The sequence below is a fragment of the Lathamus discolor genome, chromosome 12 (genome assembly GCF_037157495.1).
Source record: "Lathamus discolor isolate bLatDis1 chromosome 12, bLatDis1.hap1, whole genome shotgun sequence".
Taxonomy (NCBI): Eukaryota; Metazoa; Chordata; class Aves; order Psittaciformes; family Psittacidae; genus Lathamus; species Lathamus discolor.
Window position 1 is genome coordinate 7,448,353 of NC_088895.1, and position 15,062 is coordinate 7,463,414.

Genomic DNA, 15,062 nt, shown 5'->3' on the forward strand with positions numbered 1-15,062 from the left:
AGAGTTAAAGACAAGTTAAGTTATACAACACATCATAAAGAAGGATAAACACAGTAAATATGCAGGTTTTACCTCTTGGCTTGCTACAGGCTGTTCACTAAGCTTGTCATCCAGCTGCCTCTGCAGAAGTTGGAGCTGAGACCTGGCTTCTGCCAGGTCTTCCTGAAACTGTGATACCTCCTGGGAATGTTTTTCATCCTCTACCCTGCGCAGTACAATTAATAGACACAGCCGTTATTCAGTCTGTCCTTTAAAACATGTACTTCACTGGGTTAGCTATGTAACTAAAAAACTATAAATGACATGACAGTGCATGAAACCAGGTTATTTATAGCTTTGAATGAAGGCTTTGCCAACACATTCACAGCAAGAGTTAAATCACAAAAAGATTATATATGAGACAGGTGCATGAATATATCATGAAATAGTAAAAAAAAAAAAAAAACAATCCTTGAGCTCTGGTAAGAGTCCAGCTACAAACAACAGATTATGTAGTAACAACAGAAAAAAAATCTGACTGGAATTTTGCTTTTGTTTTAGGAGGAATAGTTTTAACTTTATATCTCATATAGGTTTGATAATTTCTTATAACGTAAGAAACTATCTTCTATACAAAAAAACAAATTGAATTTGAATATATTGTGGAACATATTCAACAATTAAATTAATCCTCTATGTAGTCCCTCAGGGATGTGAAAGAGAGAGAATAATAATAGTATATAGATGAAGTGTGAATTCTTACTAGTAAGATGAAATAGAAATCTGTGTTGAAACTGTGAAAAAAGCAGATGGTGAAGTCAAAACACAGCACACTTCAGGTCTAACTGAATTAGGAAGAGACACAAAACTGCAAGTATTTGCCTGAAGTCCAAACATGCACCTTATGGTCAGACTCAGCTTTGGTCCATTTCAGCATAATCCACTACAGAGTGGCAAAACCAAAAATTCACTAACATGTTTTCACTGAGATTCTCTGCCTTTTCAGAGAATTTATTTACTATTCTCTAAGAACTTGGACATTTACTTACTGCAGTTTGTCCACTTCAGCCTGAAGGGCTTGGACAAGTAGTTCTTTGGCATGTAGCTCTTTCTTGATTTCACTGAGCTCGAGCGCAGCAGCTCTGTAATGACGGCGGTTATGTGCTGCATCTGCTTTGGCTGCTGCTTCCTGCCACAAAAAAGAGATGCAGTTTTGCTTTGGTTTATCACTGTAGGTGAATCATAAAGAGAGCTAGACTAAAGGGTTACAAAACTAATCAAGGAGGAAGCTGTGCAGCTGTTAATACTTTTCTTTTTGCTTAGAAAACCTTATTATTAGTGTTATCTTTACTAATGCTAATGGCAGTAACTGTATATATCAGAAGAAGCATTCTGCTTCTGCTTCTTCATTGTGCATTTCTGGATGAAGTATCATCACTGCAGGATGCGTCCCATACATCACAAGTCATAACGGAACTTTCCTGATAGTCAGTGAGCATGCTTAACACAGGGCATAATAGAAAAGACATCAGCCACTGGCTATCATGAGGGAGACCCTGCAGAAAGCAGTATGTCATAAAGCATGTATTTTGTTTCAAGTAACTTTTCGAATACATTAAACCACCTTTTAAGTAAATAAAAGACATTACCTGCTTCTTAAGATCTTTAACTTTTAACTTTTCTTTCTCTAAGGAAGCCTGTAAAGCTTGAATAAGTTGTTGCATTTGCTGATCCTCTTCCTCTTTCCGCTTTAAGACAGCCTGAACCTGTATCACATCACAAAAACACACACATATTTTGTGGGGGCTCACTGGAAGACCAGAAATGCCAGGAGAGGAAACAGAAACACAAACCAATGCAGGGACTGCAGAACTCTTCTCTGCTGTTTGCTGATAGCTCTTGCCTTATGGTACCCTTCAAGCTTAAAAGTAGCTATGGTTAAATGGTAGCTCATTGCCTATATTTCCATTTGCTTATATGCCACAAATAGGGTACTATTGGCATAAATATAGATTCATTGAGATGCATGATAAGGAACAGTGTTTATGTTCCAACTAACTTAAATGAGCCACACTTTCACTATTGCAAATATTTTTAGCATGATTTCCCCCCAGTCCCACGAAAGAAACAGCTCTGTTTAGTGCAAATACTCATTTCTGATCTCTTGTTTAGCCCCCTGTATTACTGCTGTTCAACAACACATGGGAGACCCGGACCTGGAGAAAATGCACATCCTATTATCGGAAATACGAGTTAATTCCCCTCTGAAGATGTAACATCAAAAGGTCAAATACCTGTAGGTTCAGTTGTACCAAGTCTGCCTCTCTTTTTGCTAGTGCTGTTTCAAGGATATTATTGTGCTCCCGCAAAGCGGCGTTGGACTGACTAAGACCTGTAAGTTTTCCACGTTCATGCTCCAGTTCAAGGGCCAACTTCTTATTAATTTCTTCTAAGCGTTTTATCTTCTTCCTGAAGCCTCTAGATTCCTGAAGCTATAGCCAAAGAAAAACAACAACCAAATCAAGCATATACATTTCTTTTTGGTTTTCTTTTTTTGCTTTTTTAAATGAACACTTTAAAGTTAGTTCAGTTAGGTATTTTATTTTTTCCCTTTTGAAAGGCTGCAATGCTTGCTAGAAAGCAGAATCCAGGAGTACTTTTCAGGTGTAGATCATGAGTAGCTGATACATGCAATTTTTTTGTGCAACTGAACACCACCACCCTGCCCTCAAAATCACTGAGCATCCATGACTCCAGATAGTTTCAAAAGATAATGATTCATGCATCCTCTGTCTCATGACCAGATACAGCTCATATCTGATACAGGAACTACTTTTCTCTCCTTTTCCCTTACACGATGATGACTCATGAAACCACGAAGAACCAGCATAGGGCAACAAAATTAGCAAATGTCACTGACACCAAGTTTCCTATGTAAGATTCTAATTTCCTACACTGTTGGAATAGAATTATGGTACTAAAATTTCTCCCTGCCTTTCAGGCACTTTTTACTGTCACCTTCCCATCTACCATGCAAATTCAAGCAATCACCTCATCCTCAAGTTCCAGCACTTTCTCTCTGTATTCTTCAAGCTCCTGGCTGGTAAGTGAAATCACTTCTTGCAGCTCTTTTTCCAGCATCAACTTACTGCTGCTAACAGCTTGCAATTCTGTCTCCAGAGCTTGAATCCTTTCCTAAAGACAAATGGATCACAAACGTGATTAATGAATATATCACCTATCTACAGGAGTAATTTTATTTTAGTTAAAAAGCCTACTTCTCTAGCAAAAGCTAAGTGAGGTGCTAGTGCTTAATGTAAAGGTCTTGCTCAAAGCTTTCCACCCTTGCATCCAGCTGCTACTGTTAGTGCACCTGATATCTTGCTCCACTGGTTCAAGGAATTGGAGCTTCCCCCAGTAAACTAGTTTTCTAACCACAGGCATAACTTAAATGAATTACCCTCAAGAAACTTTAACTGTCAATGAGGAAAAAAAAAAAGCAGTAAGAGTTAGAATTATGGAAAAATCTTCAGATGCTGAGTCTTTAGTAAAAAAAAAAAAAAAAAAAAAATAGTAAAAACAAAACCAAAATCAGAACAACAAAACTCCAAAACAACAAGAAACCACAAAGAGCAACCCAACAATAAAAATTCATCCAGAAATTTAGCATCAAGGCTGACCATCCTCTTGAGCTTGGATTACAATTGGTAACCTGAAAGATGCAAGTAAAATTATGGAAAAAACCCACCAAACCAAAGGCTAAATCACCTCCCTCAGAGGTAGCTAAGGAAATTCTCAGTGCTCAGAACACTGATACCATATTCTTATCTAGCTTTATATTCCAAATACTTTCAATCACTCCAGTGGAAAGTAATATTTCAAGACTTCAATTTAATACCAAGATAGCGCTGTCCTTGTACTAAACAAGTGTTAAAAGACATCCGCATACCTGAGCAATCTGGTTGTTTCCACCATCAGTGATCTGTGTTTTAAGTTTGCTCAGCTCTGCTTCAGCAGATTCCTTTGCAGCCAGAGATTCCTGCAGCCGACGACTAAGAATGCCAACTGCATTCTCATAGGCTTTATGTTTTGCTTTCATCTCTTTCTGAGCACTCGTCAGATCTGACCCTAGGCGCTTCATCTTCTGTTTCTGCTCAGTAATGGCCCTAGAGTGAAAGGAAAAATAAAACATCAGGTTAAAACTGCCTGAAAACAGTACTAAAGGATTAATTCTTCACATAGCCTAACGAAAACCAACATCCACCTCTCTCCCCTTGTCCCAGAGTTGCCCACCTTATCAGAGAAAGCCATTAGGTTGCTAAGGTACAATCTGGCCCTCTGCAAGACCACACCTTGAAGACTCTCTAACATTCTAAGAAAACACTTATAGTAAATGAGAGTTTTGTCATAATTACTAAAACTCCAATATGAAGGAATATATACTACTCTAAAAATAACATGGAATTTAGAGTAAGAATCCTACCAGATATCCTAAAACCCTGTGATTACCAGTGGAAAAAAAAAACTAAACCAACCAATGGTTCTTACTAATGTCAACATTATAGCCAGCCAAGGCTAAAAAGTCAGTGAATGGTAATTAGGATTAGCTCCAGTGTGCATGGCAGAAACTGCTGGTTAAAAGCTTAAGTAAATCAGAGGAGCAGCTGCAACTCCTGCACAGCATGCAACCAACACTTTGCTATAGATATGATTCTATGACTAATTAAATTTCCCAAAGGAAAAACTAGGGAACAGGAAAACAATGATTGTTAAAAAGGTGACCATGAAAAACAAATGCAGTTCTTTTGTCCATGCTAAATGAACACTTACTTTTTTGCTTCTTCTTGCATTTGTTCTACTTGTTGTTTTAATGCCTGATTTGCCTCAGCAAGAGATGCCATTTGTTCCTTATCGAACTGCAAAGACTTAATAGGAAGGAAAAAAGCATCCATCACAGTAAGAACAAAAGCATGTTTGCTGTATGCTGGATTAGAAAAGAATAAGCATAAAATTATAAAATTTCAGAATTATTGCCATTTCCAAATATGAAAACTTCAAGGTTCTCCATGTCCTTTTTCTTCCCCTTCTATTCCTGCTTTTAATTCTTCTCTCTGTGGCCATCATCAGAACATGTATGAACAGAGTTCTAGTTTGGTCTTTGCTCTCAAATGGAGTTCACTTTGGGACCAAGGAAACTGCTTCCACATAACACGTCTGCCACGCCTGTAGCATGCTTCTCCCCACTTGCTCACATGGATGCTAATAAGCAGTGACGTATTTACAGAATTTTGCTAGGTTTATGCTCAAACGTGTAGACAGTATTACATATGAAGCCAAGAATCTTAACTTGCAGATGGTCATTCTGTGTATTTCCAAAGTTAACAGAAATATCAACATATATGTGCTATATTCCTGGATCTAACACTCTCAAAGTCCAAAGCTTAACACCTTCCATACCTGTAGGCGTGTTTCCATTTCATCTCGTTCTTTCTGCACTGACTGAAGCTGATTTTCTATTTCCACCATCTGCTGGTGAACCTGAGATACTTCCTTCTGTAGTTTTGAATGTTCAGATTCAAGTGACTGTTTTTCAGCTTGAACTTTCAGTAGCTCTCGTTTTAACTCTTTCACTTCTGAGTCCAATCGCTTCTTTGTAGCTTTCAGTTCACTAATCAGCTGGTCCTTAGAGCTTGCATCTCTTCGATAAGCTTCCACCATTACCTTGGACACAAGAGATTCAAGAGGACAATGTCACCTCTGTTACAGCTTTACACATTTAAGAGTAATTTACTATAAGGTATTTCCAGATATTATTTTAGTTTGGAGGGGATGTGGGGTGTATGTCAAAGAATACAAACCAGCATCATCATCTGTAACATATTTACTCTGGTTCAAAGCCTTTAATGTAAGCTCCGGTATCAAATACCACTATGTATCAGCAGTTCATAAAAAAAAAAAAAAAAACAGACCTCTGAGTAAGAGTTTTCTATAGCAATATGGGATACTCTTCTTCACATTCTTTACAGAACTGCACTAATGATGCACAGTTTCCTGAAACTAAATTGTAGAAAATTAACTATTCCATGTATACAAGTAGTAACTTTTGCCATGAGAGGTGAGCTTAACTGTGAATGACAGTTTAAACAGCCTTCCCAAACTTAAACCCAGCAAGCTAAAACAGCCTTTCACACTAGGTTAATAAGCAATCAAGCAATAAATTAATGGTGCCAGCCTACAGAAAAAAGATACATATGCAACACTAATGACATGTCAATTTCAAATTACTGTTTCAGAACTGTGTAAATTCTGAGTAAAATTTGCAATAAAACATTTAATTTCCATCTAATTACCGAAGCAACTATTTTTTTTTTCAAAGCTGTAGGAAAACAATGACACTTGAAGATTTTCATGGATGCTTTTGCAAAAGCAAATCTCATCAAGAAACCAGAGAGAGATTTTTATATGGTGGATCATTGGCAAACTCCCTGGAGTTCAACAAAAGCATAAATTCACTGCTGGATCTGCTTTTACATTAGTTATAGATAAAAATTAAACTGTACAAAATATAGAAACTGTATAATTATGTCACAAAGTTATTTGATACAGTAGATGGATTTAAGTGTCTTCACAAACCCCTCAAAAGTATACGCCTTCACTGGATTAAGAAGGAAAAAGAAGTATATTCCTTGGATTTATTTCTTTGAAAAAGTTTGCTTTTCCTTACCTTCTGCTGCAGGAACTGCTCCTTCACTTTTTGAACCTGTTTTTTAAGGCTGGCATTTTCTTGTTGTAGATTTTCTACCTGCCACAGGGGGAAAAAAAAGCAAGCATGTTGGTTTACATGCTAAATGTCATATTCTACATTACTTCTTCAGTGATGTATCTTTTGCTATACTCATACCAATTACTTAATCTAATGAGAAATCTCACTTCTGGTTAGGCATCTCAGTGGCACTGTTAGATAACACATTTTATATAGAAATACATTCACACAGGTTACTGCATTGTGAGCCTTGTCAACTCTCAGGAATGTGCAAGTCCCCTTATCCTGCCATTAAAGTTTAAGTATGCGTCATCAGTGTACATGTTGCACCTGGATGGAACCTGTTCACACATACAGGATCAAATTAAATCAGACGGTTCTTTGAAAGAAGAAAAGCAATCTTTATGTTAAATATACTCCCATAGTTCTTCAGTACTTCTATTGGTGCTTCTAACAAGTCCCATTATTATATTCAAAAGAATCTCTAAAGATTCCCAGGAACTCATCATTACCAGTAATCAATAAGAAAGCTTTTCCTATGGAGCTTCGATGCTCTATAAGATAGAGCATACACGCCTATAAAACTACATTGTGAAAGGGAGAGTCACCATAATTTAAAGCAGCCACAAAAAAGTAAGGACATGCATTAGGCCTGATCTTGTAAAAGAGTTCATGACTAGAAAAAAGTCTTGGTATACAATATGCAAAAGCAAACCCTGGTATATGGTTTCAAGAGAAAAGGCACAACTACACATGACCAAATTACTGCGTAAGGAGACACCTGGCCCACAGTACACAGAAAAGCAACACAAAAAAATTACTTCAAAAACTGATCAATACTTAAAAGGTATTGCTTTTTAAAACTGGCAGATTCTGGAAAGATGGTGGCTCCTGGAAGTAGACAGAATAAAATCAATTAATCCCAGCTTCCATACCACACAAATGTGTAAGTGCACATAGATACCAAGAGATATGAACTGTAAGCTCACCAATGACATAACAGGATGTAAAGTTACAGACTGACTGCCAACAGGCAAAAGTGACAGAACTGGTCAAAATAATCCCTCTAGCTGAATCTTGCATCTACACATGTATACCAATCTCCTCTCCTGTAACTGTAACTCCATGTGCCTGTGACAATACTTCCCTGCAACAGCTACCTTAAATGAGCTACTTTTAGGGATTCATTACCTGGCTTGACTTGATTGCCATTTCTTGCCTCATTTGTTCCAAGACTTGTGATGCTACTTCTGTATCTTCCCCAAGGCGTGCCGCTCCTTCATCAAGTTGCTCTTTGCTTGCTTTTGCTGCCTGCAGAGCTACTTCCAAGACTATCTTCTCATTCTGCAAATACTGAATCATGTCATCTTTAGAAGTAGCATCACTTTGGAACTCTTCTAATCTAGCCTTCAGTTCATCATACTGTGTTTGCAGGTCATCCAGGGACTGCTCTTTGGTGTGCAATGTCTCTTGGATCAGAGTGAATTGCTTCATCAGGTCTAGGTGTTCTTGCTGTAAAGATTCAAGCTGCAGATCTCGCTGATGCAAAGTCAACTTGACCTAAGAAGTAGTATTTTAAGATTAAATTCAAACAAAATGAAAGCTGTCTTTGCAAATGCACTCCAATCAAAATAGAGTATTTTAGCTTCTAGGGAAAAAAAAATTCAGAACTTTCCTAGGCCACTTCTTTTATTTCTCTATTAATTACATTTATTGACTCCTGCAGCATCTCTAATTTTATGGGCTAAGCAATGACCAGGATGACAAACTTAAAATATTCTGAAGGAAGATTCACAGTATTCTGAATTGTTACTTGAAATGCGTAGATATATAAGGTAAAATTAGTGTCATTATGATAATGCCATAATTACATGGAATATAATACTGAGCTATCATTTACTTTATCTCATTCCCCTTGACATGCCTTTGTATGTTACAAGGTTAAAGCAGTAGCAAAGTGCAGATTTATTACACTGTAAGTATATATAACGATATTCTGATTGCCTAACAACTTTGAACACGGATCTGTGCTTCTTGTCTATACTTAATTGTATACTGAATTCACTAAAAAAACCCCCAGCATCTACTAGACAGTAGCTGTGAAATTTTAAAAAAAAGTACTGTTCCTGAGATAGTTGAAAGAAAAGGAGAGACTTTTCACCTGGGACAGAGTGACTTTGATATGGACTTCATTTCTGCAGCCATCTTTCAGGTTTTAAAATAACTTTAGAGCCCACTATCTATTTACTATTGCCTTTTCAGCCATGTAAGTAATTCCCTTGAAACCCTTGAGAAGTTGCTTAACAACAGTCTACCTGCTCCAATTCTTGCTCCAGTGTTACTGCAGAATCAGCCATTTTCTGAAGCTGTTCTTTTTCATCCTCAAACTCCTCTAGTTTTCTCTGCAAGTCTTCTTCCACCATGGTTTTAGCCTCCTGAATCTGCAGGAAGGCAGCTTCCTGATCTAACATGTCAGCCTGCACAGAAAAAGCAAAGAATCAACTACTAAAATGTTAACAGAGAGGGAGGGGTGGAGAGACAAAAAAAGAAGAAAAGGTGGTAAATTGTCAAGAAAATTTTAAGAGAATAGACACAAGCAAAGATAATTCTGATGTCCGTCTTATACACCTATATGTCTTTACTGATGTCACCCATTCATATACTTAAGACACCTCAGAATAACAGTGAATGTATTGTATACTTGTGACAATCAAAATTCTTCTTAAATAACACCATGTCCTTTCTCAATAGATGAAACAAGATGTAAAGAAGAAGAACCTTTACTAAAATTAAGCTGTTTGGAAAAATTCTGAAACAAAAGAGATTTCTCGGGTGTGTAGCTACTCCATGAAATTGCAATTCCTGTCATTCATGCAACTGCACACAGAAAAATGGTGCTTCCATTAGCCTGCTGCTTTACTGTCCTTTTAGACTTCGAAGCAGGAATGTCACTGGAATTCACTGGGATTTAAGGTTCTAAGTGCTTTGAAAGTAAGTGTACTGCACTTCAAAATTTACCCATCTTTCCTTACTGGAGGTAGGAAGGACAAACCTGAGTACTGAGCAATTTCGCACACTTAAGAAGCACTTTACTGACTTGGCTTAACTTCCAATTAAGTTTTCTCTTGAAAATGTTCATGGATAGGCAAAAGAGAATATTTACATCCACCTTTAAAATTCAATTAAAATGAAATATCAGAGCTGAAAATGCAAGTATCACCATGAAATGGGAAACATATGACCTTCTTACTGTTCGTAATGTCATGAAATTTATTTGCTCCAAAATATTTACTGTTTGTATAATACAATATTTGAATCAACTTCTAAGAATGCTACTACGCTACTTTGCTAGAATAACCTTGAGTTTGCAAAACCTAAAATATGCAACCCAGACAGAATATAATCATGAAGACCACCTACAACCATACCTCAATATTTTGCAGCTGTGCTGCAATACGTTCCTTTTCTTTAATGGATCTGTGCTGGGTTTCCGTCAGCTGCTGAGACAGTGCCACATTCTCTAGTTTGAGATGTTCCAACATACCTGCTTGGGTCATTTGCCCAGCCTTAAGGGAATGGAAAAAAAAATTAAAAATATGAAAATCACAGATTAATACCAACAGTCAAAATTCAGCCAAAAAATGTAAGAGTTTTAGAAAAGAAAAGTTACACTGAATCTATCTGTGTTTTATCTCACCAATACTTTCATGGCACTTAAGAGCTTCATCCACAGAAGGCAAGTACTTTCATCAAATTTATGCCTCAGCATTAACGTGAATTAACACCTCATGATGAAAACAAATCACCATCTCCCCCTGCTCTCCACCTGCAGAATATACAAGTGAGACTGGCTCCCTTGTCCGAGCTCATAAACAATGCCCTCCGGCTAAAATTAACATAAAAAAGAAAGATTCTCAGTCCTCCCATATGCAAGTAAATCATAATACCTGTATATTGGCCATCTCACTCTGCAGCCTGACACGGGCCTCCTGTGCCAGTACAAGCTGCTGCTGGTACCACTGCCGCACATTTTGGAGTGATGTGATTTCTGTTTCAGATGCCTTTAGCTTATTGGTCAGCGTGGTCCGTTCCAACTGCACCTTCTGAAGCTGGTTCTGTAAGGAAGCCATCTGCTGTCTTAGATCATGAACTGGAAAAAGAAAAATAAGGAACTTGGACTTGCATACTCCACTGTTGTAGTTTTACACACACATTTTCAAGGATTATTGCTATATTCATAGCTTTTTCTTTTTTTTTCCTTCCTTTTTGAACAAAAAGATATATGCCTAATTACATAAGGATTGGCTTTTCCTGCAAAAGTGAGATGAAGTGCTAGAATCCAAAGTATCAGGTCATTAGCAGAATAAAATGAAAATAAGTGAATCACCTCTGTAAGCATTCATAGTTCCTCAGAGGCAGAAAATACGAACTCATGAAAAATCAGGAAGCAGCAGGTATACTGACATGTACAGCCATTGTTACAAGGCAGTATTTATACAATTCTCTAAAACCCCTTAGTCCACTGTCAAACAGTTACTAGACTAAATAGCTATAACTCCTTCTCCAAGCTGGCAGTGGCAGCTTGCAAATTGTGGCAGTTCTGTGACACAAAAATAAAACCCATCTTAAAATTCAAACCATTATATTAGTTTGACATCAATGAAACAGATTAAAATCCCTTCTTCCTGGGCTTCAGAATTATGCTGAAATAAAATTATTTATGGAGTAACAACTTTTGAAGATTGACATATACATCATCCCACCTGTGCTGTCTCTGGTGAGAACATTTTTTTGCATATCTTCAACCTTCAGCAGGAGTCTTTGGTACTGCTCCTCCGCTAACTGCAAATCATTATTTGAAGAAGCCAAACTAGCATTCTTTGCTTCCAAGGCATTTTGCAGGTCAGCCATAGCTCGTTCCAGATCCCAGCAAGACTGCTTTAATGTGGCCACTTCTGAGCTCAGAGATTCCTGCTTCTGCTGGCTATTTTGGCTGTGCTCCATCTGTGCTTGAAGCTTCATGTTCAGAGCTGCAAGTTGGGCTTGTAGCTCAGTCTTCTCTTTGAGAGCCTGAATATGTCCAGAAAAATCAAAATACAGAAGTCTTAAGAGAAAATACAACAGCAGCTGATTAAAGAAGATGCCCTACAAAATGACTTTGCTAAGGCAAAGACCGCTTGCTTATAAAAAATTCTTTTTTACATCTCACCTAGCAGCTATTTCAAGTAACCAAAGAAAATACAGAGGAAAGCACAGACAAGATATGTACCGTTATACGTCAGTAACCATGTCAGAACTTTTACTAAGACATGTTTCTGCACTGTAAGGAGGAATACTTTATATTATACATGATATAACATCAATCAATACAAAGATAAGAATACAGCTTTATAGACACTGCTACCATTATTCCAGATTTATCATCTCCTAATATGACTTTAAACAAAAAAACACAAAGCTTCTACATCTGATAGAGTCAATGCCAGCTGGCCCCAAGACAGACATGCTGCTGGCCAGGCTGAGCCCATCAGCAACAGTAGTAGTGCCCCTGAGATAACATATGCTGAGAAGGGGAAAAAAAAAAAAAACCAAACTGCAAAAGAACAATGGCAGAGAGGTGAGTGAGAATGTGAGGAACGGTTCTGCAGACATCAAGGTCAGTGAAGGAGGAGGAGGTGGTGTTCCAGGCTCTGGAGCAGAGACTCCCCTGCCAGCCCATGGTGCAGACCATGGTGAGGCAGACTGTGCCCCTGCAGCACATGGAGGTCCATGCTGGAGCATGGGAAGAGTGTGAGGAGTCCTCTTCGCTGAGGAGGAAGTAGCAGCAAGAAACAACATGATGAACTGACCGTGCCCATTCACTGCTGGGTGGGGGGGAAGGAAGTGGGCAAATCAGGTGTGAAGTTGAGTCCAAGGAACATGAGGGGGTGGAGAGAAGGTGTTTTTAAGATTTGAGTTTATTTCTCATTATCCTACTCTGGTTTGATTGGTAATAAATTCAGTTAGTTTCTCCAAGTCTAGTCTGTTTTTCCTGTGAAAGTAATTGCTCAGTAATCTCCCTGTCCTCATCTGAACCCATGAGCCTTTTGTCATATTTTTAATTCTCCCTTTCCAGCTGAGGAGGGCAGCAATAGAGCAGCCTTAGTGACACCCGGTGTCCCTGTAAAGGACCTTATTTAACAATGTTTTTACAAAACACAATCCCCACAAGTAATGAGTACAAGGCTCTTAAAAATTAATATATTGATATAATTTGCTAAATACATTCAAATTAATTTTCTACCTGATTAGCTTCTAGTGAGAGTGCTTCTAGTTGCCCTTCAAGTCTCATCTTCTCCTTCAGAACCTGCAACATTTCATCATGAGCTCCTGTGACAGAGCTTTCCATAGAAACACTGGAGACAGAGACAGCACATACACAGTTAAAGGGTTAGAAAACAACACTCATCTGCTTGAAATTAAGCTAAAATTAAAAGGTACTTAAACTCTACATGTGACCTACAATTTAGGACATTTTTTTCTGGCTCTACAATGATCCAGAATACAGCAAAACAAGTTACCATCCAAAGAGATAAAGAAGTTCTATTCATGCTAAGATTTTATACATTAGTTTCTTACATTCACAGCAACTAGAATCTAGTGTAGCACCCACACATTTGTTATTTTACAGAAGTGCAATGGTTGACTTCCTTATATTTTCTAACTGCACACCCCATTATAAGCAGACAAATGGACATAATGGGGGCACAAACCCTCCACAACTATTGTCTGCAATTGCCAGCTTTAATGTGAAAGTGCCTGAGAAATACCAACAGCTGCTGCAAATGAAGGAAGAACAGGTATTTGGTAGTAATTCCATATGGTCCTTTCCTGATGTACAGCTTAGGAATCTAGAGAAAAAGATCTCTCATTACAGTAAGAATTAAGTCTAAGCAGGAATAACTGTCAGCAACAGATTCCACATTAACATCTCAGGGCATTATGCTTTATTCCAATGCAGGAAAAAAAAGTAATTTCAAAATTAGCATGTATAAAGCACACAGCTATAGACAATTGATAAGGGCTTCAGCAGTTGTCCACTTGCTTGCTGAATCACAGTTTAATACCTACCATCTACACAAAAGCTTGTGAGACTAAGTACATCTCATTCTAAACACTGAAGAGGGTAAGAACATCTAGGACAAGACTCTTAGCATTTCATAACTATTTGAGGTCTGAAAGATACATGTGTAGATCAGGAACAGGATGCTATTAAATATCACTGAGTCAGTTAAGTCTGCATAATCAGACTTTAAACACCAATGTCACATCAGGGATACAGTGAATGAATGCCTGCTTCACAAGTAAATACAGACAGAAGCAATTGCTAGCAGTACATTTAAAACACAGTCAGTGGCAAAAAGATCTTTTTCTAAAGATACACTTAGGTACTCAAGTGAGGTGACCTTTCAGTTTCTTTTAGAATCCCTAAGTTAAGAACAGATTTTATTACAATGAGTGTAAGTTAAACCTGGATCCAAAGTTAGCATAAGAGTAACAGGCTACCTAAAGAGAGTATAATGCCTAACAATGGCCTCACTGTATGGTGATCTTTCTTACCTGCTAGAAATACTGCCCCTCCTACTCCGTACTTCCCCATTAATTTCTTGCTGTTGGGCTTGATGCTCCACTGCTGCAGCCTGTAGCACCTCACTGATGGAAGGAAATTGCCCCATTGCATCAGGATGTATCTTCTGACCATTTACTGTATATGGAATACCCTGTTTGTCTTCTGCATTCTGTAAACTGTTATACAGCCCTTTTCCTGACACACTGCTGTAGGTAGAGCTGTCACTCTCATTTCCATCCAGCCTCATTCCCACTTCACTCCCATCAACCTCTGAAACACTATCTTCTGCCAAGGAGGAATTATCTATTCGATCATCTGTGTCAGAAGGCAGACTAATCTCGGACACAACTGATGCTGGACCGCTTCTGCTTTGCTTCAGAGTCCCACCAGATAAATCAGTAGCCACAAAATTCCCAGTAGCATTTCTAGAGCCGGAATCTTCAGTTCTGTAGTCAGCCAAGGACCGGATCTTACTGGCCTTGCATTTTGAACTTCTTCTCTCTTTTGAGGATGCTGGAAGTCCCAGGCTACCCAGTTTTGGCCCCCTGGGAACACTGGTCCGCAAAAAGGAGTATTCTTTTGTCATTGCTACAGTGCTAGCTCTTGGCAAGATTTCTGGATTTAACATCAGCTCAGGATCCAGGGTGCTGGAGGGCCGGTTTTTGGATGTAGACTGATTCGACTAAAAGAAGCAGAGAGTCAATGATAAAT

The 15,062-nt window shown here is 38.2% G+C and overlaps 1 protein-coding gene across 8 annotated transcripts in view; it reads right to left on the reverse strand.

Moving 5' to 3' along the window:
* The window catches only part of GOLGA3 (golgin A3), a 34,556-nt gene that overhangs the window by 7,260 nt on the left and 12,234 nt on the right, over positions 1 to 15,062 (reverse strand). For all 8 annotated transcript variants that reach the window (XM_065693196.1, XM_065693190.1, XM_065693191.1 and 5 more), the window contains 16 exons: positions 14,342 to 15,033; positions 13,026 to 13,137; positions 11,506 to 11,812; positions 10,690 to 10,892; positions 10,171 to 10,308; positions 9,058 to 9,219; positions 7,934 to 8,302; positions 6,704 to 6,781; positions 5,437 to 5,700; positions 4,810 to 4,904; positions 3,929 to 4,145; positions 3,031 to 3,174; positions 2,274 to 2,471; positions 1,629 to 1,745; positions 1,029 to 1,168; positions 73 to 205 (listed from right to left, as the gene is read on the reverse strand). In XM_065693196.1, the coding sequence (XP_065549268.1) occupies positions 73 to 205; positions 1,029 to 1,168; positions 1,629 to 1,745; positions 2,274 to 2,471; positions 3,031 to 3,174; positions 3,929 to 4,145; positions 4,810 to 4,904; positions 5,437 to 5,700; positions 6,704 to 6,781; positions 7,934 to 8,302; positions 9,058 to 9,219; positions 10,171 to 10,308; positions 10,690 to 10,892; positions 11,506 to 11,812; positions 13,026 to 13,137; positions 14,342 to 15,033 (3,369 nt within the window). The remainder of the gene's footprint in view (positions 1 to 72; positions 206 to 1,028; positions 1,169 to 1,628; positions 1,746 to 2,273; positions 2,472 to 3,030; positions 3,175 to 3,928; positions 4,146 to 4,809; positions 4,905 to 5,436; positions 5,701 to 6,703; positions 6,782 to 7,933; positions 8,303 to 9,057; positions 9,220 to 10,170; positions 10,309 to 10,689; positions 10,893 to 11,505; positions 11,813 to 13,025; positions 13,138 to 14,341; positions 15,034 to 15,062) is intronic.